Source organism: Triplophysa rosa, linkage group LG16 (assembly GCF_024868665.1).
Source record: "Triplophysa rosa linkage group LG16, Trosa_1v2, whole genome shotgun sequence".
NCBI classification, from domain to species: Eukaryota; Metazoa; Chordata; class Actinopteri; order Cypriniformes; family Nemacheilidae; genus Triplophysa; species Triplophysa rosa.
In genome coordinates this window covers 18,555,943-18,581,455 of record NC_079905.1, presented here as the reverse complement: position 1 = coordinate 18,581,455, position 25,513 = coordinate 18,555,943, and the positions used below count along the sequence as shown (strand labels likewise).

The window sequence follows — 25,513 nt, the reverse complement described above, 5'->3', positions numbered from 1 at the left end:
TCATGATAACCGTGCTTTTACTAAACATGACCAGATTAAACTGTTGCTCCTGTGGTAAAAGCACGGTAATGGTTGTGATAAGGATGCTTTTAATACGCATGACATTGTTGAACTGCAGTCAGTGTGGTAAAAACATGGTAATGGTTCGAGGGTGGGTACTGTGCCGTAACTACAAATACCACAGTACAACTACATAACCGTAGTAACTTAAAAGCATGGTGAGTGAGGCGTGTTTTAACTAACGTTACCAATATCACAGTTAACATACGGCTTCTTTTAACCAAATATAACTATTATAAAGTGATCGAAGGATCACGTGATCGAAAGAAAACCTGACGCTAGCATTTAGTCGCTCTAATTACAATGTGTTTGGTTGAAATCAATTTGGGACACAAAGAACGCTTCCGTAAGCTATTATGAAGCGATTGAAGACAAACGGATTGATTAAAAACATTTAACTTGGATATTAAAACAGGGCACCGTGACCGACACTTACCAAAGCGTGGCGCGTGTAAACTGTCGTTAAACCTCGCGATGTTTGCAGAATAAGAGCGCGGTCACGTTTCTTGAACGCCATGAACTAAACGAACGTTTTCGTACGACCCAGCTCGTTTGATATCGTACGATTTAGCCACTTGGTTAACTCGTATGAATTAATGCGAATTCGCCGTGAGATCAGGTTGGTTTTTACATATTTTTCTATTTTTTTCCAACATTGCTAATCTTTTCAACATTAAAAACCCTATATACAGGATCTAATATTAGTGCATTATAAATATTTAATGATAGTTATAAGCTTGATCTGAAATTGTGACTAAATAAAAACGAAACTAATTACGTATTTTTTCACTTAATTTAAATGAACGAATATTCGGATATTCGTTTTTTATAAGCTCAAGTATTCTGATATGAAATTATTGAAAAATGCCCATCCCCAGTGCTAGCGCTGTTTGGCAGTATTTCAGAGTGGACCAACCAGCCAGTAAAACTGCGTCTTAAGAAAAATAAATAATATTACTGTCAATTGTCTGTCAGATAATAAATATACTCTCTAATTTACTGTATGTATTTGTTCATGTTTTATAAACGGATAATTCTGAAGCACACCGTAAAATAATTCTATCAATCCACACAGGGCTAGTATATACAGCTGTATACAGATACACACCCTGGTATCGGATGATACCCTGAGCCCAGGTATCGGAATCGGTATCGGGAAGGAAAAAAGGGTATCGGAACATCCCTATAAAAAAGACAACGGAAATGATACAGCATGAATCTCCCATGTTTTGGAGAATCGCCGGGGGGAGGGAGAGCGGAGTTTCTGACAGGATCACGGCTCCGTGTTTCTGTTGTTAAATGTAGCTCAAAAAAGATTTTTCCTTTACACACGGTTTTCAATTGAGTGTCTCGTCTTCTTTTTAATAGATCACGAGGTAACGCTAACATTGCTCACTTAAAACAAAGCATGCAGCGCCTGTGTCAAGCCAGGACCAAACAACACAAAATGCCTGTGAAGGTAAAGTATCTCCCCTTACGTTACATTAAAATGATCTTGTGCTTGTGCTCAAAACTGAAGACAAGCAACCTAACATTTTTTTGTACATTGATATTTTTATTTTTTTAGTAATATTAGACTGATATTTTGAGTGGACTCCATAGTACTAAACAGTGTACACCTAAATATTATGCACCATTTGTTTTTATGTGAAATAATAAAAATTAGATGAAGTATTAAAATGGTGCAGTATTTGTTACAATATTTAAAAACAGTATTTGACACCTTAGTGACCATCTTAAATGGGATATATGATTTAATAGTGAAAATAATCTTTTCAGCCATTAATTGTGCGAGTGGGAACAATATAACTGGTTTGAAAACATTTTGGAGGTGAAAATAAATTTTCCTAATTTAGATTTATACAAATTGTGAATCCATTACGAACGATTTACACTAAAATGTGTTCTGCTCGTGTTTCATGATTGAGGACGGGTCCTGTTTATCACACGCATGAGTGAACGGTACCACTGTGTAGTGATCTTCGACTCTTGAACGAATCGTTCTTTAGAGCCGGTCCTGACCCGTTCTGACGTAATTACAGCCGGAGTATACAGGTACAGTATACGCAAGACACAAAATGAACCGAATGAGCCGGTTCGCGGAAATGAATCAGACTCGACGTCACTACCACTGTGGGGGAGGGGAGTAGTCGAGCTGATCTGAGGAGAGAAGAGAAGGCGCCATTTTGTCATCAGAAACGGATTCATTAAAGATAGTTTTTGGTAAGTAGAACGTAAAATTGAATATCCTTAATTGTGTTTTTGTATTACAATTATAAAAGGTTTAGATAGAACGTTTTGTCTTGTTTTGGAAGGTAACGTTAAATTTAATCAGAAATACGTTTTTAGCCACGAAAGTTTTCTGAGGGAAGATTCCCAAGTTCCCAACGGCTTTTTTTCATTTAACGTTAGGCCTAACGGCACGACGTGTTTTGAGTCGGTTTTATTGTGTCATCTTTACAAAACTGGCAACCAAGCATTAGATTTTAAAGCCTCCACACTACTTTCCATAGTAACGTTAGTTTAATTGATGTGATTGGCAAACACATTTACTTTTTTCCCATTCATCCAATTGTCCATTTCAGTAAAGACAATAAATAAACGTGTAATACATATATTTTGTTGACAATGTTGTATATAGTTGTACGTTTTTTTTGCTCCCGTTTCTAAATTTACCTTAACGTTATGTGCGTCCGCCTAATACTTGTAATGGTTTTATTGACCCCATGATTAGATCTCATGTTCTTTACATCTCATGTTAATTTCACATTTAAAATATTAGTTGTATTCGTGTAGCAGTATAACTCGAGTGAGTTGGTGTGATATAGCTCAGCATGGCTGTGAGCAGTTCAGAGGCACGAGGCCGCATTGTACTGCTGGGGGGAGGGGTCCTATTTTTTGTATGGATATAACGTTAGCGAGATAGGAAAGGGTAAAGTTAGCACAAATCGACGTCAGCTGGATGCACGTCACATTTCGTGCAACTTTGCTCTTTCTTGCAATGTAGGGTGAATTTGGGTAAACAATTGTTGTGGTGCAACCTGTTTTCAATTCTGTAGAAAACGTTTGATAATTACTGTGCGCACATTGTTTGCCTGCAGTGAGCTGATACTGCGATCGCTCACCCTCTATCCAACGCTAACGTTACATGATCTCTTCAGATTGGTTAATATTAGCGGTCACTCACTCCCTGTCACATTTATAATCTGATCTCTATGATCCGTCTGTCACATAGAGGTATTATCTGCATGTTTATGCATATTCTTACCTGCACGTTATACATATGTCTGTCTTTAATGTACTCCACACATCTTGAATTAAATACATTAGTGCTAAACATTGCTCTAAGTTTAGCCAATTGTTTAAGTTTGAAAACAATATGTTGTCTTTACAATATCCCACTTAATATTTAGCCTATATCACAGCTTATTTATTAATTCAAGTGTGCTGAAGTTTTCTTTTCTTTTCTGCAGAAATACAAGGTGCACTGGATTCTGCTTTATGGTTTGGAACTGATCTATGGTTTGGAGCTGTAAGTTTTGCACATTTACTTCAAGAAACCGAAGGATTTTTCTAAGACATTACAAAATTAAACATGGGCAACATGGAAGGTTATGTCCTTTTCCCTGCTTATACTCTGGATGCCCCTGTTCATTTAGATCTCAAGTTGGCTTAAGAAATCACTTAATTTCCCAACACGAAACACTTTCAAACCCAGTGTCAGTAAGCACTCGCCTTGTCTGTGAGTTATGCATTTTTTGTGAATTTACTAATTTGAGCAAATACTTTGCTCACTTGGGAAAGCACACAAAAAACAAAGAAACTGTGAACTGTCCTTTTAAAGAGTGTTCCTTCAAATCAAGTGTATATAATACTTTTAAAGCACACAAGAGTAAATATCATTGTGCATCTGGTCTGAAAGATTTAAGGGTTGAGCTCATTTACGGGAGAGAGGACTCTACTGACAGTATAGAAGCTGAGTCCACTGGAAATGATTTAGAACTGTCTTTAGCTGAAGAGAGTGAACCCCAAGACAATGAGGACAATGAAGACAATGTCAAATGCAGTCTTGCTGCTTTGTTATTACGAATGCAAACAGTTTTGCATGTTTCTAAATCTGCAATTCAGGAAATAGTGGAAGAGCTTTATGAAATATCAGTTCTGTCTCAGGATTCAGCCCAGAAGTTGATTAGAAATGTTTTAGAGCAGCATGACTGAAGTCCTAATAGCACTGTACTGACTCTAGTGTCTGAAATTATTCAGAAGACAAACCCATTCAATTTACTTAGCACAACGGGTCCTCTGAGCACAAATCATAAAAGGTTGAAATATTATAAAGAAAAGTACACAGATATTGACCCTGTTGAATATGTTTTGGATGGTGCAAGAAAAAGAAATTTTGTTTATGTGCCAATCTTAAACATTCTGTCTGAGCTGCTAAATAGAGATGAAGTACTAGAAAAAGTTCTCCAAGACAGTAGCAGGTCAAGGTCACAGACTGGTCAGTATAGATCGTTTTATGATAGTTTGAATTACAAAGAAAATCAGCTCTTTGTTGGGGAAGAATATCACATTGCTTTAGGTTTGTATATTGATGAGTTCGAAATATGTAACCCTTTAGGTACTTCAAAAAAAAAACACAAGCTATGTGGTGTCTATTGGGTGATTGCTAATTTACCCATTAAATACAGGTCTTCCCTCTCCTCTATCTATCTTGCAACCTTGTGTTACAGCACTGATATCAAAACCTTTGGATATGAAGTAATTTTAGCACCTCTTGTAAAAGATATTGAACTGCTGGAAAAGCAAGGCATTTATGTACAGAAGTTAGGTGCAAGTATAACTGGTACAATACTGTATGTGTCATCTGATAACTTGGGAGCACACTCTTTAGCTGGGTTTCAGGAAAGTTTTAACACAGAGAAATACTGCAGATTTTGCTTGGCAAGTCGGACAGATGTTCAAAAGCATGAAGTCAAAAGTGAAGTGTTCCCACTTAGAACCCAAAAAGATATAGATAGTTGTGTGTCAAAATTGCAAGACAATGAAAAATTGGGGAATGTTGATGGCATAAAGAAGGACTGTGTACTGAACAAACTGTCTTATTTTGAGACTGCTAGAGGGTTCCCTCCAGACTTTCTGCACGATTTATTAGAGGGCATAGTTCCTGTTGAGATAAGCATTTGTTTGCATGCTTTCATTTCCAGCAAATTGTTTACACTGGATGAACTGAACTCTGTGATTCAGACATTTCCTTATACATTTTCTGACAAACTTAATCGACCTCAGAAAATACCATTGTTATTCCATGCCAAAGGGACAATTGGGGAAAACGGTCATGAAAATTGGACTCTGCTGCGCATGCTTCCCCTCATGATTGGCCATTTGGTGCCAGAGGATCACAAAGCATGGGGTGTTATCATGGAAGTGAAAGACATTATTGAAATTTTGTCAAGCTCAAGTTTCACAGATGAATCTCTCTGCTACCTGGAATGCAAAATTTCTGACCACCGGAAATTACTCCAGGAGTTTATTCCAGATTTGAAGTTGCGTCCCAAACACCATTATATAGAACACTACCCACACCTTGTTAAGGTCTTCGGTCCAGTGCTGGATTTTTGGACTATCCGATTCGAAGGCAAACATAGCTTTTTTAAAAAAGTTGTACGGGATGTTAACAATTTTAAAAACATTCTGTTAACCCTTGCCACACACCATCAGCTCCTACTAGCTTACCATCTAGATATGCCTACCATCTTCAAACCAGCATTGGAAGTCACAAATGTCACAAATGTTTCTCCGGACATTTTGGAGTTTTCTGTCAAAACAGCTGTTCAAAGGAAATACAGTGGTGTGGAGTCTGTTGGCCTTGCTTCAACTGCTTGCTTGCATGGAACCAAATATTCTGAAGGCATGTTTGTGTCTTTCGGCCAAACCAGTGGACTGCCAGACTTTGGAAAAATAATGAAACTGCTTATTGTAGCTCAGAAAGCTTCCTTTATGATTGAGAAGTATACAGCATGGTATGTGGAGCACCTTCGTTGTTTTGAATTGTGCAGGAGCCTTTCCTCTGATGTTATCATCATAGACCCTGAGGATTTGAATCACTATGCTCCACTCTCATTGTACACAGTGCAAGGAAGACATTTCATCTCTCCGGTTGCTTTTCTGCTTCACTAGGGTACAGTACTAGTCATTTCACAAACCATTAGCTAGGGTTGAGCGATACAGCAAAAAAACTATAATTTATATTATGTTTCATATTCAATATAGATAATTATTGATAAGAGCCTTTATTAAAGGAGTAAGTTCACCCTCAAAATCATGTACTCACCCTCTTGACATTTCAAACTTATGACTTTTTCTTCTGCAAAACAAAAAATATTTGGAAGAATGTTGGTAACAGAAAACCTGTTACATTGACTTGCATTGGTTTTTGTCCATACGGTTGAAGTAAATAGGGACCAATGGTTTTTGGTTATCGACATTCTTCAAACTATCTTTTTTTGTGTTTTGCACAAGAAAGAAAGTCATACCGGTTTGAAATGTCAAGAGGGTGAGTAAATGATGACAGAATTTACATGTTTTTTTATTTACACATGGGTTGTTTATATAACAAAACGTCATGTCTGTATACATGTTAATGGGATACTGAACCCAAAAATGAAAATCTTGTCATCATTTATTCACCCTCACATGGAATAAATGTCTTTGTTTTGCTGAACACACAGGAAGACATTTGGAAGAATGTCAGATCTCATCCACCACTTTGTAGGGAAAATAAATACTATGAGTCAATGGGGAATAAGTTTTGACAATCTTCCAAATATATTCCTGTGTGTTCAGCAGAACAAAGAAATAAATACAGGTTTGGGACCAGATATCGGATGTAATTCACTTCAATGTCTAATATTTTATTCAGTGTCTAAAGTGTTTTTTGTTGTTGTTCTTTTCAGTACCCAGAGAAACCATGCTATTTAGAGTGAACATTACCCCTGATGACATCAGAAGAGTTTCAGTTGAAAGCCTCCCAGAAACTGTAGATGAGCTGGTCAACATACTTCGGCAAGAACTAGGCTTGCAAGGTGATTTCATTCTGCAGTTTGAAGACCCAGAATTTCAAAATGAGCTTTGCAATTTGTCCAACATGTCAGACTTACCTCAAGGGAGAGCAACTCTTAAAGTTATACAGAAGGGTGCTGTGGTGACAGCCAGTGGTAATCAAATCTCAGACTCCTCCATTGACACTGACTTGCCTCACACACCTGCCTCACATACTCAAAAATGGCCAGATCCATTTCCTGTGCCCACTTTATCATCCAGCACTGAACTGCAGCTCAAGCAAGGGAATGATGCATACTCTAAAAATGGGTCTCTTTTGAACATCACCAGAGAGATGAAAAGTGACATTCTTGATAAGCTGGCAGAAGCCATCTATGCTATTAAAGCATACCCGAACAACAACGAATATAACGCTGTTGCAAAAGCCTTAGTAGAAAAACACCCATGTTTGAAAGAGCCTGGACCAACGGCCTGCGGATGGTCTGGTTGGAATTTCAGCTTGAAGTTTAAAATGGGGAATTTTAGGCAAAAGCTTCGCATATCGGGATGTGCAGAGCTCTCTGTGAATTGCCGTGAGACGTCTGATTCAGGGGATAAAACCAGGGTAACGAAGAAGGCCAGGAAGTCTGAAGTAAATTTTCTTCCAAACTTACCAACAGGCAAAAGCTTTGACAGCCTTGAAGTTGACAGATGTGCCTTAGAGAATGAGATGAAGAAAAAGAAAGTGGCTTGGAAGCAAGTTGATGCGCTAATGGACAACACATTTTCATTAAGGCGAAAAGAAGTAATCTCAGAGGTGCCCTTGGTTAAAGATGTGAAGAAGAGGTGGCCAGCCTTATTTACACAGAGACAGGCAAGTATACTTACCTAAAGCATGAATTACCATGACCATTTTAACATTGCCTTGAAGATGAAGGGTCAAGTATGTTGATGCATCTAATATAAAAACTGACCATGTTTTTTTTCTGCATTGTTTAGTCTTATTAAAATGTTAAAACTTTTTTTAACAGAGTGAGGTAAACATGATGTAAAAATATTTGTAAAGTTAGCCAATGATAAAGATTTTAGTAACACCACTGTGAGCAGTAATCTTGAATGATATTTTGCACATATACTGAAAACAGTGACTGAAAAAAATCAGAGTGCAGTGTGAACGTATGTTTTGTGTTTGATTAGGTTGCAGCAGAATTTCGACGCATAATGGCTAAAGACCTTGGGAAAGCCTTTTTTGATGGCCTCGACGAGTACGTACCAACCTTTTTGCAGTTGTATCGAGAGAGATGCTCAGGGGATGGAGCGCTCAAATGCCTTGTTGAGTCTCTCGATGCTGATGTAAGTTTATGTTTGTAAATGAAGTTACTATTGTTTTGTCAATTTGAATTCAAATTATCATGCAGTTGGGTATGACTTCATCTGCCATGGAGTGGTAATTGATTGAAACCTCACAATTAGATTCTTGAAGTCACAATCTGCTCCAGGGCTTTGTTAAATAGTATTCATACAGTACCGCAGAGATGATGTATTTTTGGGTGCAAAACCTGTAAGCATTTTAGCACTTTTAGAATTTCTTGGTCACTTACGATTCAAATCAAAGTCTATTCTTAAGGTCACGAATAGATTCAGAATTGGTTCTCGATGTACTAATTAGCATATTAGTGACATCATTGCATTGCATCTGCGATCAGCTTCAGACGAATGTTGGCACCACTTTTGCAAACTTTCGTATATTTTATTTTAATTTGAAGTGCCAATAAAGCCATTCAAACTGATATATTTTCAGTTGTTCAGACATTAAAGGTTTATTCTCACCCTCAAGTCGTTTGTCAACTCTAGGATCTTTTTTTATCTTCAGAACACAAATTAAAATAGTTTTGTTGAGGTCAAGCTTTCTGACTGCTCCATAGACTGCAATGCAACCAAACTTCAAAGCACTGAAAGTGAGTAAAGACATTGTTGAAATAGTCCATGTCACTCCCATGGTTTATGTTTAATTATATAAAGCAATGAAGATACGTTTTGTGTGCAAACAAACAAAAATACAGACTATATTCAACTATAATCCTGACTTCCGTGTTAGTTTCCAATGCACATTCACGAGACCACCAAGATGCATGCTTGCCAGCACCACACGCATGCATTGTGCAGTATTGACCCCAGATGCTCTTGTGAACGCACAGTAGAAAACTACGGAAGTCAGGAAATTGTTGAATATAGTTGGTATTTTGTTTATTTTTGTCCTTCTCACTTTATATAACTAAAGCTGAACCATTGGAATGACATTGACTATTTCAGCAATGACCACGTTTACATGGTCAACAGTGACCACTTTTACATGGTCAACAATATTCCAATATTAACACGATTAAGACAATACTCTGATTAAGAATGTACCATGTAAATAGAGCTTTTTGATTACCTTAATCCGTCTAAAATCATAATCGAAGTAAACAAAAAATTGAATTAAGACAGGCGGAGTATTTCGAAGTGCAGTAAAGACATGTACACACCTTAATCATATCATTACCGGCGTGTAGGACGCGGTACTTTGAGACACGAAACACAAACGGCAGTGGTCAACCGTTTGAAGAAGAGCATGGCTTCAAAGCTTGTTTTCCGAACAGGAAACGAGGGTAATGTTAACAATTCTTAAAGAAATTTATATTATGAAGTGCCTTGATGGCCATAAGAGCAGGAATGGCGTTCTGAGGGGAACATTGGATAGTGTCGCTTGGGGACGTAAAATGACGTATGCTGTATAATGACGTATAATGGATCTATGTACTATAACATGTAAAACAGAAACATAAAAGGTATACTCTTAAAGCAACTCATGTAAACACCTTAATCATAATATTGTCTTACTCAGAATAAAGCATTTAAATTGTACAATTACAATTACAACAGGGATTTAAATTGTATGAGTCACCTTTTTCACCTTTTCCAAGTTTGCAGGTCTTAATAAGATTTAACTTTTTTCATCTCACTTTCCTACAAGCTATTATTATTAACTTTTTTAAATCAACAATTTTAAACAATATTAAATAATGTATTTTATCTAAATTTGTGACTTTTCAAACTAAATTCTAAATTTGACTTATCAAACTAAATTCAAATCTGTAAGGAAGAATTGTGACAATTCAATTGTTAATTGATTTCTCAGTCCTTTTACATCTCAGTCCTTTTAGATTTTACATTGCATGTTAAGGTTATTGTGCTTTATTGCAGAACTCAAACCAACGTAGAAGAGAAGTGGTCCTCCTCGGTCTTCCCCATTATGTTAGAGAGCAGCCCTCTAAGTTCTTAAAAAATTGTGAGGTATGTGAATTTCTCATTGCCTTTACTTGTTTACACAAACATACTCTAAAGCTCTAAACTCTGATTTGCGTATTACAGCAATGCTGGCAATTTTCTATTTTGAGTTTAATATGCAGTTATTTGCTTGTCTTCAAAAAGTGAAATGTGCCTTTTGCCGCTGCTGCAGTTCCTCGGACTCAGATAATCGCCGCCTTTGACCTTAAAATGATAGTTCACCCCCCAAAAAATCTAATTTCCTGTTTATTTACTCACCCCCAGGCCATCCAAAATGTAGGTGACATTTTCCTTGAGCAGAACAATTAAAGAGAATTTTAGGAAAATCCGTAGCCCACTGTGCTTCATATAATGGATGTAAATGGCTGTGAACATTTTGGGGTGAACTATCCCTTTAACCACAACTCAAGCCCCAGCTGGCTCGCTTTGGCCCAAGGTATTCGGTGGAGATATATGAAGATATAAGAACACTACATACACTCCTACTCGAGCGATATTGCATTTATACAACAGTTCGATGGCACAAGAGTGTAGATAAATCAGAAAGAACATCGGAGTGTCTTAAAAACCCTCGGGTTTTTAAAGGAAATGGGGAACTACTTCCTTCCGCCAGGAATCGAAGACCATTATAACAGTTAAACAACCTCCGCTACTCATTCCAAACCATCACTTCTTTTACATTTGCTATGTGCTGCTTCAGTTAAGTTATTAGTGAAAAATAACAAGACAGGACATGTGTTTGAATGAAACTAACTTGTGACTTGCAAAGCAATGACTTGGTCCCACCTCTGTGATTAGGAATTTTTGCTTAAGAATAAAAAATATCTGACCAATGCTTGTGCATGTTTGTTCTCTGTTTTCTCTGACTAGCCACTCGATGAAGATGATGTCGTAAAAGGAATGGATGTTGGACTCTTGATAGTCTCTGAGGAAAATCCCGGAGACCTTCTGCCAAAGGAAATAATTGATGTGGCAATTGTTCTGGAGGAGCAGATTGTCATTGATGATTTAAAGGATGTCTCCCAAGGCTTTGCTCATCTTATGGGTCTTCTCTATGTCCTAAATATCAGTTACCCAAAGGAGCTGAAATACACGTTTGAGGTTGTGCAAAAAGTCATCATGAAGATTGGTGGGGACACTTGTTCTTCAAGAGTTCATGCGGTGCGGAAGAAACTGCTACTTAAGAATCAGTAAGAACTGTGCTTTGCTTTTTCTTGTAGTTGACATGTAAATTCCCATCTTCATCGAGTTTGTATGTGCATTGCATTCTTAATTTCACATACATATTTTCCATATTTTTACACTACAGCTGTAAATGCTCTTATCCCTATGAGTCTGTTTGGACTCTGACAATCTGTTGAGCTATGGTTTGTGTGTTTGTCAATTTGGTTCACTGTACATAGTACATTCAGCCTGCAGTTCATCTTATGCAGAATATTGTAAATAAAACCAGCAGTACACAATTATCCTCATCTTAAGAGCCTTAAGAAAACCCAGATGTAAATGTTTTAGATTACAAATTTATAAAACAAGTTGTTACAGAAATGAACTGTTAAATCTTTTTGCTTGGTTTTAAGTGGACAGAAAAAATATAGTTTCTCCTGTTTGTATTTTTTAAGAAACAACATGTATCTGGATCAGTTCCGATACTTAACTGCTTCCAATGTATATGAACTTCAGTAAGGTTGAAGATTATTTTGCAATCCTATTCTTATACACCTAAAGATAACCTACGAGTACACCTGCAGTATAAAAATACTTAACTAATAGTTTACTGGGAGTAACAGTCTTTGTGGAAAAATAATTAATTCATAGAATTATCGAGTATGTTAATGTACATTAAATATATAATCAATAAGTGAATTTCATTAATAATCATTGCATTGTGTTTGTTTAAATGTGTTTGCTGTGTTGCTCAGTGAAAATTACTGTCGAATATTAGAGTGTGTGTGACAGAAAAACAGGAAGCTAGCTTAACCGCAGAAGAGGAACTAACTGTGTGTACGTGCAGAATCATCACAGCTCGTTTTGACGAGTCTAACCAACTAACACACACACAGAGTTATGAATTAATCCATTGCATATGTTTTAAGTATAATCATGAGTTTTGATGTGTCTTATTGAATCAATAACACTGTAAAAAATATTTCGCCATGTTTAGTTGTTTCAACGCATTTTTTAAGTTTAGCACATACTTGCACTATCTATATATTTGTTCACCTCAACTTAAAATTTTTAAGTATTAGGCGTTTGTGCTCATATTAGAGGACTAAACCTGCAAAAATTATAAATACATAAATGTATAAATAAATAAATATATAAACGAATAAATGTAATAATATGAAAATAAATAAAGGAATGAATGGTTTGATAAAACAAAATAATTCGTTTTAGCTATTATTGATCTTAGCTTTATCTTTTCTTTTCATTTTTTAAATTGATTTATTATTTTTTTGTGTCCATTTTTAATTATTATTATTTTTTATTTTTAGATTATTTTATTTATCATTTCCTTTTATTTTTATATTTATTTATTTATACGTTTATTTATTTTTATATTTATTTATTATCGCATGTATTTATTTCCACTTTTATTTATTTATTCTTGAATTTATTCTTACTTTTCTGTGTCTTGTATGATAATTAGATGGGTTGGTCTTGCCTACGATTGGTTCAGCGTAGATTGAAGCGTTTGATCGATTACTCTTGTCTTGTTTTGGACTAACGTCACGTCACTCACTGATCGTTTGCTTCGTGTATAACGTTAAGTAACTATGGCGGGCGCACAATTAGCTAGAGAGTTACAGCATTTAGCTAATGAAGTCGATAACCATGCATCAAATGACTGCGTGTCATTCAGATTAGGTGCGTTTATTGATGATTTATTACAGATTGACAGCGAGATAAATGACAAAGTTCTTCAAAATCTGTGCGAGTCAGGGGGTGCTAAGGTGGTGACCAAGTTCCGGTTACAGGTCCTCTGCCAAAGAGGTGCATGAACGACCTCAGCAGATTCGTCGATTCTGAAAGCACAAGACGACTTGATATTAAGATGTCTAATAAACACAGACTTTCTTGTTACATGATTTTGACATTCTTGTTAAGATTGCAAATTATTGGTATGATCGCCCGTAACGGCTGAAGCGAGGTGAAAAAATAAATAAAGCGATTTGACACGGGATTCGTACCCATACAATAAAGCGAGGCAGCGTGTCACTACGGTAACAATCACACTAAGCTATTTCGCAATGCTAGCTGCTGCGGATCTTTGCAATAATATCAAGATGTCACACAACAATATGCAGCTGGATGAATCAAGGGAATATGCCCGTCTTAACTTGTGACCTCTGTGTTATTTATCTCTTATGGAATGTAGTTTACGAGTACCGTTTAGTAACCACGTCTTTTTAGAAGGAATGGTTTCCATTTGATGGCCCCTGTAGTGAAAGAACGATGCTCATTACTACCGTGTTAACTTGTGACTTAAGTTCACTATGTCTCAATTCATTTACATTATGTTACATCAAATTACATTAAATCTTTACGCTTTTTCTAACCGAAAGGCTGCTTATAACTATCACTTTGACAAAGCGTTAGCTTGCGACTTCGGTTTACAAGCTCATCTGTGTAGTTAAACCTTATTACATTTTGTGCTTTATGATTTTCACCAGTTGAACTGTAACGCCACCATAGCACCCTCTGACTCGCACAGACTTTGAATGTGCTGCAAAGAGGCTAACAACCGAGGGAGAACTTTGTCATTTATCTCGCCGTCAATCTGTAATAAATCATCAATAAACGCACCTAATCTGAATGACACACAGTCATTTGATGCATGGTTATCGACTTCATTGGCTAAATGCTGTAACTCTCTAGCTAATTGTGCGCCCGCCATAGTTACTTAACGTTATACACGAAGCAAATGATCAGTGAGTGACGTGACGTTAGTCCAAAGCAAGTCAAGAGTAATCGATCAAACGCTTCAATCTACGCTGAACCAATAGTAGGCAAGACCAACCCATCTAATTATCATACAAGGCACAGAAAAGTAAGAATAAATACAAGAATAAATAAATAAAAGTGGAAATAAATACATGCGATAATAAATAAATATAAAAATAAATAAACGTATAAATAAATAAATGTAAAAATAAAAGGAAATGATAAATAAAATAATCTAAAAATAAATAATAATAATAATTAAAAATAATTAAAAAATGGACACAAAAAAAAATAAATCAATTTAAAAAATGAAAAGAAAAGTTAAAGCTAAGATCAATAATAGCTAAAACGAATTATTTTGTTTTATCAAACCATTCATTCCTTTATTTATTTTCATATTATTACAGTTATTTGTTTATATATTTATTTATTTATACATTTATTTATTTATAATTTTTGCAGGTTTAGTCCTCCATATCTATCAATAGACGTGTTAGTAAGTTTCAAGCCCAAGAGAGTGTTCGTTGTCTCAACTTAAAAACATTTGTTGAGTCAACCCAAATCACGCATTCGCATCATTTATCGCGAGATTTTGTGCAGAGCACAGCAGACCGAAGACCATATCAATACCATGTTTAAACTTTACTCTTCTCAAATGTGGTAAGTAAATATTTGATCATATTGGTTGTAAAACGATTGAAAACTAGTGTAATAACGTAAAATGGGATATATGATTTAATAGTGAAAATAATCTTTTCAGCCATTAATTGTGCGAGTGGGAACAATATAACTGGTTTGAAAACATTTTGGAGGTGAAAATAAATTTTCCTAATTTAGATTTATACAAATTGTGAATCCATTACGAACGATTTACACTAAAATGTGTTCTGCTCGTGTTTCATGATTGAGGACGGGTCCTGTTTATCACACGCATGAGTGAACGGTACCACTGTGTAGTGATCTTCGACTCTTGAACGAATCGTTCTTTAGAGCCGGTCCTGACCCGTTCTGACGTAATTACAGCCGGAGTATACAGGTACAGTATACGCAAGACACAAAATGAACCGAATGAGCCGGTTCGCGGAAATGAATCAGACTCGACGTCACTACCACTGTGGGGGAGGGGAGTAGTCGAGCTGATCTGAGGAGAGAAGAGAAGGCGCCATTTTGTCATCAGAAACGGATTCATTAAAGATAGTTTTTGGTAAGTAGAACGTAAAATTGAATATCCTTAATTGTGTTTTTGTATTACAATTATAAAAGGTTTAGATAGAACGTTTTGTCTTGTTTTGGAAGGTAACGTTAAATTTAATCAGAAATACGTTTTTAGCCACGAAAGTTTTCTGAGGGAAGATTCCCAAGTTCCCAACGGCTTTTTTTCATTTAACGTTAGGCCTAACGGCACGACGTGTTTTGAGTCGGTTTTATTGTGTCATCTTTACAAAACTGGCAACCAAGCATTAGATTTTAAAGCCTCCACACTACTTTCCATAGTAACGTTAGTTTAATTGATGTGATTGGCAAACACATTTACTTTTTTCCCATTCATCCAATTGTCCATTTCAGTAAAGACAATAAATAAACGTGTAATACATATATTTTGTTGACAATGTTGTATATAGTTGTACGTTTTTTTTGCTCCCGTTTCTAAATTTACCTTAACGTTATGTGCGTCCGCCTAATACTTGTAATGGTTTTATTGACCCCATGATTAGATCTCATGTTCTTTACATCTCATGTTAATTTCACATTTAAAATATTAGTTGTATTCGTGTAGCAGTATAACTCGAGTGAGTTGGTGTGATATAGCTCAGCATGGCTGTGAGCAGTTCAGAGGCACGAGGCCGCATTGTACTGCTGGGGGGAGGGGTCCTATTTTTTGTATGGATATAACGTTAGCGAGATAGGAAAGGGTAAAGTTAGCACAAATCGACGTCAGCTGGATGCACGTCACATTTCGTGCAACTTTGCTCTTTCTTGCAATGTAGGGTGAATTTGGGTAAACAATTGTTGTGGTGCAACCTGTTTTCAATTCTGTAGAAAACGTTTGATAATTACTGTGCGCACATTGTTTGCCTGCAGTGAGCTGATACTGCGATCGCTCACCCTCTATCCAACGCTAACGTTACATGATCTCTTCAGATTGGTTAATATTAGCGGTCACTCACTCCCTGTCACATTTATAATCTGATCTCTATGATCCGTCTGTCACATAGAGGTATTATCTGCATGTTTATGCATATTCTTACCTGCACGTTATACATATGTCTGTCTTTAATGTACTCCACACATCTTGAATTAAATACATTAGTGCTAAACATTGCTCTAAGTTTAGCCAATTGTTTAAGTTTGAAAACAATATGTTGTCTTTACAATATCCCACTTAATATTTAGCCTATATCACAGCTTATTTATTAATTCAAGTGTGCTGAAGTTTTCTTTTCTTTTCTGCAGAAATACAAGGTGCACTGGATTCTGCTTTATGGTTTGGAACTGATCTATGGTTTGGAGCTGTAAGTTTTGCACATTTACTTCAAGAAACCGAAGGATTTTTCTAAGACATTACAAAATTAAACATGGGCAACATGGAAGGTTATGTCCTTTTCCCTGCTTATACTCTGGATGCCCCTGTTCATTTAGATCTCAAGTTGGCTTAAGAAATCACTTAATTTCCCAACACGAAACACTTTCAAACCCAGTGTCAGTAAGCACTCGCCTTGTCTGTGAGTTATGCATTTTTTGTGAATTTACTAATTTGAGCAAATACTTTGCTCACTTGGGAAAGCACACAAAAAACAAAGAAACTGTGAACTGTCCTTTTAAAGAGTGTTCCTTCAAATCAAGTGTATATAATACTTTTAAAGCACACAAGAGTAAATATCATTGTGCATCTGGTCTGAAAGATTTAAGGGTTGAGCTCATTTACGGGAGAGAGGACTCTACTGACAGTATAGAAGCTGAGTCCACTGGAAATGATTTAGAACTGTCTTTAGCTGAAGAGAGTGAACCCCAAGACAATGAGGACAATGAAGACAATGTCAAATGCAGTCTTGCTGCTTTGTTATTACGAATGCAAACAGTTTTGCATGTTTCTAAATCTGCAATTCAGGAAATAGTGGAAGAGCTTTATGAAATATCAGTTCTGTCTCAGGATTCAGCCCAGAAGTTGATTAGAAATGTTTTAGAGCAGCATGACTGTAGTCCTAATAGCACTGTACTGACTCTAGTGTCTGATATTATTCAGAAGACAAACCCATTCAATTTACTTAGCACAACGGGTCCTCTGAGCACAAATCATAAAAGGTTGAAATATTATAAAGAAAAGTACACAGTTATTGACCCTGTTGAATATGTTTTGGATGGTGCAAGAAAAAGAAATTTTGTTTATGTGCCAATCTTAAACATTCTGTCTGAGCTGCTAAATAGAGATGAAGTACTAGAAAAAGTTCTCCAAGACAGTAGCAGGTCAAGGTCACAGACTGGTCAGTATAGATCGTTTTATGATAGTTTGAATTACAAAGAAAATCAGCTCTTTGTTGGGGAAGAATATCACATTGCTTTAGGTTTGTATATTGATGAGTTCGAAATATGTAACCCTTTAGGTACTTCAAAAAAAAAACACAAGCTATGTGGTGTCTATTGGGTGATTGCTAATTTACCCATTAAATACAGGTCTTCCCTCTCCTCTATCTATCTTGCAACCTTGTGTTACAGCACTGATATCAAAACCTTTGGATATGAAGTAATTTTAGCACCTCTTGTAAAAGATATTGAACTGCTGGAAAAGCAAGGCATTTATGTACAGAAGTTAGGTGCAAGTATAACTGGTACAATACTGTATGTGTCATCTGATAACTTGGGAGCACACTCTTTAGCTGGGTTTCAGGAAAGTTTTAACACAGAGAAATACTGCAGATTTTGCTTGGCAAGTCGGACAGATGTTCAAAAGCATGAAGTCAGAAGTGAAGTGTTCCCACTTAGAACCCAAAAAGATATAGATAGTTGTGTGTCAAAATTGCAAGACAATGAAAAATTGGGGAATGTTGATGGCATAAAGAAGGACTGTGTACTGAACAAACTGTCTTATTTTGAGACTGCTAGAGGGTTCCCTCCAGACTTTCTGCACGATTTATTAGAGGGCATAGTTCCTGTTGAGATAAGCATTTGTTTGCATGCTTTCATTTCCAGCAAATTGTTTACACTGGATGAACTGAACTCTGTGATTCAGACATTTCCTTATACATTTTCTGACAAACTTAATCGACCTCAGAAAATACCATTGTCATTCCATGCCAAAGGGACAATTGGGGGAAACGGTCATGAAAATTGGACTCTGCTGCGCATGCTTCCCCTCATGATTGGCCATTTGGTGCCAGAGGATCACAAAGCATGGGGTGTTCTCATGGAAGTGAAAGACATTGTTGAAATTTTGTCAAGCTCAAGTTTCACAGATGAATCTCTCTGCTACCTGGAATGCAAAATTTCTGACCACCGGAAATTACTCCAGGAGTTTCTTCCAGATTTGAAGTTGCGTCCCAAACACCATTATATAGAACACTACCCACACCTTGTTAAGGTCTTCGGTCCAGTGCTGGATTTTTGGACTATCCGTTTCGAAGGCAAACATAGCTTTTTTAAAAAAGTTGTACGGGATGTTAACAATTTTAAAAACATTCTGTTAACCCTTGCCACACACCATCAGCTCCTACTAGCTTACCATCTAGATATGCCTACCATCTTCAAACCAGCATTGGAAGTCACAAATGTCACAAATGTTTCTCCGGACATTTTGGAGTTTTCTGTCAAAACAGCTGTTCAAAGGAAATACAGTGGTGTGGAGTCTGTTGGCCTTGCTTCAACTGCTTGCTTGCATGGAACCAAATATTCTGAAGGCATGTTTGTGTCTTTCGGCCAAACCAGTGGACTGCCAGACTTTGGAAAAATAATGAAACTGCTTATTGTAGCTCAGAAAGCTTCCTTTATGATTGAGAAGTATACAGCATGGTATGTGGAGCACCTTCGTTGTTTTGAATTGTGCAGGAGCCTTTCCTCTGATGTTATCATCATAGACCCTGAGGATTTGAATCACTATGCTCCACTCTCATTGTACACAGTGCAAGGAAGACATTTCATCTCTCCGGTTGCTTTTCTGCTTCACTAGGGTACAGTACTAGTCATTTCACAAACCATTAGCTAGGGTTGAGCGATACAGCAAAAAAATTATAATTGATATTATGTTTCATATTCAATATAGATAATTATTGATAAGAGCCTTTATTAAAGGAGTAAGTTCACCCTCAAAATCATGTACTCACCCTCTTGACATTTCAAACTTATGACTTTTTCTTCTGCAAAACAAAAAATATTTGGAAGAATGTTGGTAACAGAAAACCTGTTACATTGACTTGCATTGGTTTTTGTCCATACGGTTGAAGTAAATAGGGACCAATGGTTTTTGGTTATCGACATTCTTCAAACTATCTTTTTTTGTGTTTTGCACAAGAAAGAAAGTCATACCGGTTTGAAATGTCAAGAGGGTGAGTAAATGATGACAGAATTTACATGTTTTTTTATTTACACATGGGTTGTTTATATAACAAAACGTCATGTCTGTATACATGTTAATGGGATACTGAACCCAAAAATGAAAATCTTGTCATCATTTATTCACCCTCACATGGAATAAATGTCTTTGTTTTGCTGAACACACAGGAAGACATTTGGAAGAATGTCAGATCTCATCCACCACTTACTGCCATTGTAGGGAAAATAAATACTATGAGTCAATGGGGAATAAGTTTTGACAATCTTCCAAATATATTCCTGTGTGTTCAGCAGAACAAAGAAATAAATACAGGTTTGGGACCAGATATCGGATGTAATTCACTTCAATGTCTAATATTTTATTCAGTGTCTAAAGTGTTTTTTGTTGTTGTTCTTTTCAGTACCCAGAGAAACCATGCTATTTAGAGTGATCATTACCCCTGATGACATCAGAAGAGTTTCAGTTGAAAGCCTCCCAGAAACTGTAGATGAGCTGGTCAACATACTTCGGCAAGAACTAGGCTTGCAAGGTGATTTCATTCTGCAGTTTGAAGACCCAGAATTTCAAAATGAGCTTTGCAATTTGTCCAACATGTCAGACTTACCTCAAGGGAGAGCAACTCTTAAAGTTATACAGAAGGGTGCTGTGGTGACAGCCAGTGGTAATCAAATCTCAGACTCCTCCATTGACACTGACTTGCCTCACACACCTGCCTCACATACTCAAAAATGGCCAGATCCATTTCCTGTGCCCACTTTCTCGTCCAGCACTGAACTGCAGCTCAAGCAAGGGAATGATGCATACTCTAAAAATGGGTCTCTTTTGAACATCACCAGAGAGATGAAAAGTGACATTCTTGATAAGCTGGCAGAAGCCATCTATGCTATTAAAGCATACCCGAACAACAACGAATATAACGCTGTTGCAAAAGCCTTAGTAGAAAAACACCCATGTTTGAAAGAGCCTGGACCAACGGCCTGCGGATGGTCTGGTTGGAATTTCAGCTTGAAGTTTAAAATGGGGAATTTTAGGCAAAAGCTTCGCATATCGGGATGTGCAGAGCTCTCTGTGAATTGCCGTGAGACGTCTGATTCAGGGGATAAAACCAGGGTAACGAAGAAGGCCAGGAAGTCTGAAGTAAATTTTCTTCCAAACTTACCAACAGGCAAAAGCTTTGACAGCCTTGAAGTTGACAGATGTGCCTTAGAGAATGAGATGAAGAAAAAGAAAGTGGCTTGGAAGCAAGTTGATGCGCTAATGGACAACACATTTTCATTAAGGCGAAAAGAAGTAATCTCAGAGGTGCCCTTGGTTAAAGATGTGAAGAAGAGGTGGCCAGCCTTATTTACACAGAGACAGGCAAGTATACTTACCTAAAGCATGAATTACCATGACCATTTTAACATTGCCTTGAAGATGAAGGGTCAAGTATGTTGATGCATCTAATATAAAAACTGACCATGTTTTTTTTCTGCATTGTTTAGTCTTATTAAAATGTTAAAACTTTTTTTAACAGAGTGAGGTAAACATGATGTAAAAATATTTGTAAAGTTAGCCAATGATAAAGATTTTAGTAACACCACTGTGAGCAGTAATCTTGAATGATATTTTGCACATATACTGAAAACAGTGACTGAAAAAAATCAGAGTGCAGTGTGAACGTATGTTTTGTGTTTGATTAGGTTGCAGCAGAATTTCGACGCATAATGGCTAAAGACCTTGGGAAAGCCTTTTTTGATGGCCTCGACGAGTACGTACCAACCTTTTTGCAGTTGTATCGAGAGAGATGCTCAGGGGATGGAGCGCTCAAATGCCTTGTTGAGTCTCTCGATGCTGATGTAAGTTTATGTTTGTAAATGAAGTTACTATTGTTTTGTCAATTTGAATTCAAATTATCATGCAGTTGGGTATGACTTCATCTGCCATGGAGTGGTAATTGATTGAAACCTCACAATTAGATTCTTGAAGTCACAATCTGCTCCAGGGCTTTGTTAAATAGTATTCATACAGTACCGCAGAGATGATGTATTTTTGGGTGCAAAACCTGTAAGCATTTTAGCACTTTTAGAATTTCTTGGTCACTTACGATTCAAATCAAAGTCTATTCTTAAGGTCACGAATAGATTCAGAATTGGTTCTCAATGTACTAATTAGCATATTAGTGACATCATTGCATTGCATCTGCGATCAGCTTCAGACGAATGTTGGCACCACTTTTGCAAACTTTCGTATATTTTATTTTAATTTGAAGTGCCAATAAAGCCATTCAAACTGATATATTTTCAGTTGTTCAGACATTAAAGGTTTATTCTCACCCTCAAGTCGTTTGTCAACTCTAGGATCTTTTTTTATCTTCAGAACACAAATTAAAATAGTTTTGTTGAGGTCAAGCTTTCTGACTGCTCCATAGACTGCAATGCAACCAAACTTCAAAGCACTGAAAGTGAGTAAAGACATTGTTGAAATAGTCCATGTCACTCCCATGGTTTATGTTTAATTATATAAAGCAATGAAGATACGTTTTGTGTGCAAACAAACAAAAATACAGACTATATTCAACTATAATCCTGACTTCCGTGTTAGTTTCCAATGCACATTCACGAGACCACCAAGATGCATGCTTGCCAGCACCACACGCATGCATTGTGCAGTGTTGACCCCAGATGCTCTTGTGAACGCACAGTAGAAAACTACGGAAGTCAGGAAATTGTTGAATATAGTTGGTATTTTGTTTATTTTTGTCCTTCTCACTTTATATAACTAAAGCTGAACCATTGGAATGACATTGACTATTTCAGCAATGACCACGTTTACATGGTCAACAGTGACCACTTTTACATGGTCAACAATATTCCAATATTAACACGATTAAGACAATACTCTGATTAAGAATGTACCATGTAAATAGAGCTTTTTGATTACCTTAATCCGTCTAAAATCATAATCGAAGTAAGCAAAAAATTGAATTAAGACAGGCGGAGTATTCCTATTTAAGTCACACTATCGAAGTGCAGTAAAGACATGTACACACCTTAATCATATCATTACCGGACCACAAATGAATGTTCTGACTCCCTTTGGTTATTATTTTTGTATTTATAGAAAAGTTTTCTATTTATTATGTCTATTGCATAATTTCCTGTTTTATACTTCTGTCACTTCTTATTATATTTATATACTTATGATATTAATATGTATTTGTAAAGCTGTGAAAGATTTAAATTGTGCTATAGAAATACATTTGAATTGAATAAAATTGAATTCACTTATTTTGTTGGTTAAGCTTACTTCAAAATCTGATACGTATGAGTTTCCTAATGTTTTCCTAGTAAGGTGAACATGAATATGTTAATGTAATTAATGATTTTGAGTCACCTGTTCATGTACAGTTTGAGGTATATTTCAAGTATTTCAAGTGCAAAAATAATATCTAAATAGTATGTTCATAAAAGTTAGTAGTTTACTGAGAGTAAACTTCAAAGTGTACTTTTATCAATGACAACTGTGCTACAAGTAATGAACTAGTAAACTACCCGTACACCTAAAGATAACCTACTAAGTACACTTGCAGTATAAAAACTACTTAGCTAATAGTTTACTTGGAGTAAACTTCAAAGTGCACTATCATAGACTAAACGTGCTAAAAGTATTGAACTAGTAAACTATCAGTACAAGTTTGCATGGAGCATAGTTGTAGTACAAATGAAAACCTAATTGTAAACTTGTTGTGTACTCTAAAGTTTACTACTGTTACACTTAAAGTACACTTAAAAGTATACTTTTATTAACTAAAAAGTGGGCCAATTTAGTCTCAAGCAGTATTCAAATAGTACACTTTCAAGCATACTACTAGTCTATTGATATTAGTATACTTAATACATAAAGTATAGTTAAAAATATACTTGGACTTTACTTAAATATACTAAAAAAAGGAACTTAAAGAATACTTATTTTTGATAAGGGTAGGGTTAACGAAAGACTTGAGGGTGAATAATTCATGACAGAATTCGTGTCTTTCTGCAGAGTATCCTTTTAAGGTCATACAGTTTTTAAAGGTCTCAAAGCAGATGGAGACAGAGACATTTTATAAAGGAAGTTCACTCTTATTTCAGAACAATGGTTCCTGCCTTAAAAGGACATTTGGAAAAATTGTTATACACACATTTGTAATTGTAGTAGTTTTGAATGTACTGCATAATGTTCAGTATATTAAAACGGTTAGAGTCTAAAATGTAATTCCTGCAATGCCATACTTTTTTCCATTTTCAAATCAATCGCTCCATATAATGCTTCTGACTGTTGGAATACATTTCACATAGCCTAAACATTTACAAATTTAGACTCAATATAAAAAAAAGAAACGTTTACTTAGCAAAATAACTATTAGTAATTAATCACTTTATTGTGATTCATTACTTACAGAAATCTAAAATAGAGAATTGGTCAAATAAATAAATCATATAAATTTGGTAAAATATAAAATCTTACCACAAAAGATACACAAGTTGATACAGAAGTTCTGCTCCATTACAGTTTGTAATATATAGACAAGAATGATGCATGGGGTGGGACATTCAAGCCAATGTTTGAAAGTAAAGAGTCGTAAGTGCGTTTCAGATATGTAGGGTGGGGGGGGGTGGGATTATTTATATCAAGAGGAACATCTAATAAAGGGAAACTGAGCACTAAACAGGAATTAGGTCTAACAGAATTAATGCTAAAAATCATGAAAAGTGAGCATGTTCAAATTTATATTCAATTATTATGCAGTTTTGCAAGTTTTCACAGTTGTTTGTTTAGGAACTCTCGTGTAATAAAAACAAGTATTTGCAGAATGGTAATTGTTATATAGTGTACAATTTTGCACAAGTTATTTTTGTAAATAAAAAGCCCTCATAAATAAGATATTGTGCTGTATAGGCTGTACTGATCAAATTAATCTAAACCATAGTACATTCTATTTGTACTAGACAGATTAATACATACAGTTAGGCTCATAAATATTTGGACAGAAGCTTTTAGCTGTGTTTCAAAGTGTATTCGAGTTACAGTTTTATAATGGATATTGTCTTAAAGTGCACACTCTCATCTTTATTTGGACTGTATTCACAACCAGATTAGCTGAAGGCTTTAGGAATTACAGCTCTTTAAAATGAAGATCCCCCTTTTTCAAGGGACCAAACGTATTTGGACAGTTGAATCAAAAGCGGTTTTATTCACATGTATGGGCTTTTCCTTAAACAATTTGATCATAAATGAAGCATGTTAAAGGTCTGGAGTGGATTCTATGTGTGGTGTTTGCATTTGGAAGCTGTTGCTGTGAACCCACATCATGGGGTTCAGTGTCATGATTGTGCACGGCAGAGAACCCAGTTGCAGACAGGAGGTGGTTGAGAACAAGGACTTTAATATAAAACACAAAGCAAAAACTCACGAGGGGGTAAAACATCAATGACAAGGGTAATATAAATAACAAACTCGACAGGAACAATAAACTACTAAACACTTGACATAAACTGACGTGGACCAGACTAAACTATGACTTACGGTTATGGATCAGGATCAATATACAGGTACATCTCAAAAAATTCAGAG

General features: G+C 36.1%; 2 protein-coding genes across 6 annotated transcripts; both read left to right on the top strand.

Annotated features, from left to right (window-relative positions):
- Positions 1 to 5,675: 5,675 nt before the first annotated feature.
- Positions 5,676 to 12,141, top strand: LOC130567073 (uncharacterized). Its single transcript, XM_057354971.1, has 5 exons — positions 5,676 to 6,241; positions 7,017 to 7,975; positions 8,299 to 8,454; positions 10,348 to 10,437; positions 11,302 to 12,141. Exons 2-5 carry the CDS (start codon positions 7,031 to 7,033, stop codon positions 11,623 to 11,625), a joined length of 1,515 nt encoding a protein of 504 aa, XP_057210954.1. The 5' UTR covers positions 5,676 to 6,241; positions 7,017 to 7,030; the 3' UTR covers positions 11,626 to 12,141.
- Positions 12,142 to 14,941: 2,800 nt separating this feature from the next.
- LOC130567450 (uncharacterized) lies at positions 14,942 to 21,956 on the top strand. 5 transcript variants are annotated; one of them, XM_057355548.1, is made up of 4 exons: positions 14,942 to 16,886; positions 20,319 to 20,447; positions 21,084 to 21,277; positions 21,601 to 21,956. In XM_057355548.1, exons 1-4 carry the CDS (start codon positions 16,874 to 16,876, stop codon positions 21,772 to 21,774), a joined length of 510 nt encoding a protein of 169 aa, XP_057211531.1. In that variant the 5' UTR covers positions 14,942 to 16,873; the 3' UTR covers positions 21,775 to 21,956. The 5 variants fall into 5 exon arrangements, 4 of the variants coding, with proteins under 4 accessions (XP_057211531.1, XP_057211528.1, XP_057211530.1 ...); XM_057355545.1 differs by having other exon boundaries at positions 14,942 to 15,577; positions 16,828 to 16,886; positions 20,319 to 21,277; positions 21,601 to 21,945; XR_008964587.1 differs by lacking the exon at positions 21,601 to 21,956 and having other exon boundaries at positions 14,942 to 19,535; positions 21,084 to 21,274.
- Positions 21,957 to 25,513: the final 3,557 nt, after the last annotated feature.

Excerpts from the sequence above, each read along its gene's own strand:
- LOC130567450 (XM_057355544.1), top strand. The coding sequence starts at position 16,874 with ATGGTTTGGAGCTGTAAGTTTTGCACATTTACTTCAAGAAACCGAAGG.
- LOC130567073 (XM_057354971.1), top strand. The coding sequence starts at position 7,031 with ATGCTATTTAGAGTGAACATTACCCCTGATGACATCAGAAGAGTTTCA. Across the intron at positions 7,976-8,298 it reads CCTTATTTACACAGAGACAG|GTTGCAGCAGAATTTCGACG; the intron begins GCAAGTATACTT and ends GTGTTTGATTAG. Across the intron at positions 10,438-11,301 it reads AGTTCTTAAAAAATTGTGAG|CCACTCGATGAAGATGATGT; the intron begins GTATGTGAATTT and ends TTCTCTGACTAG.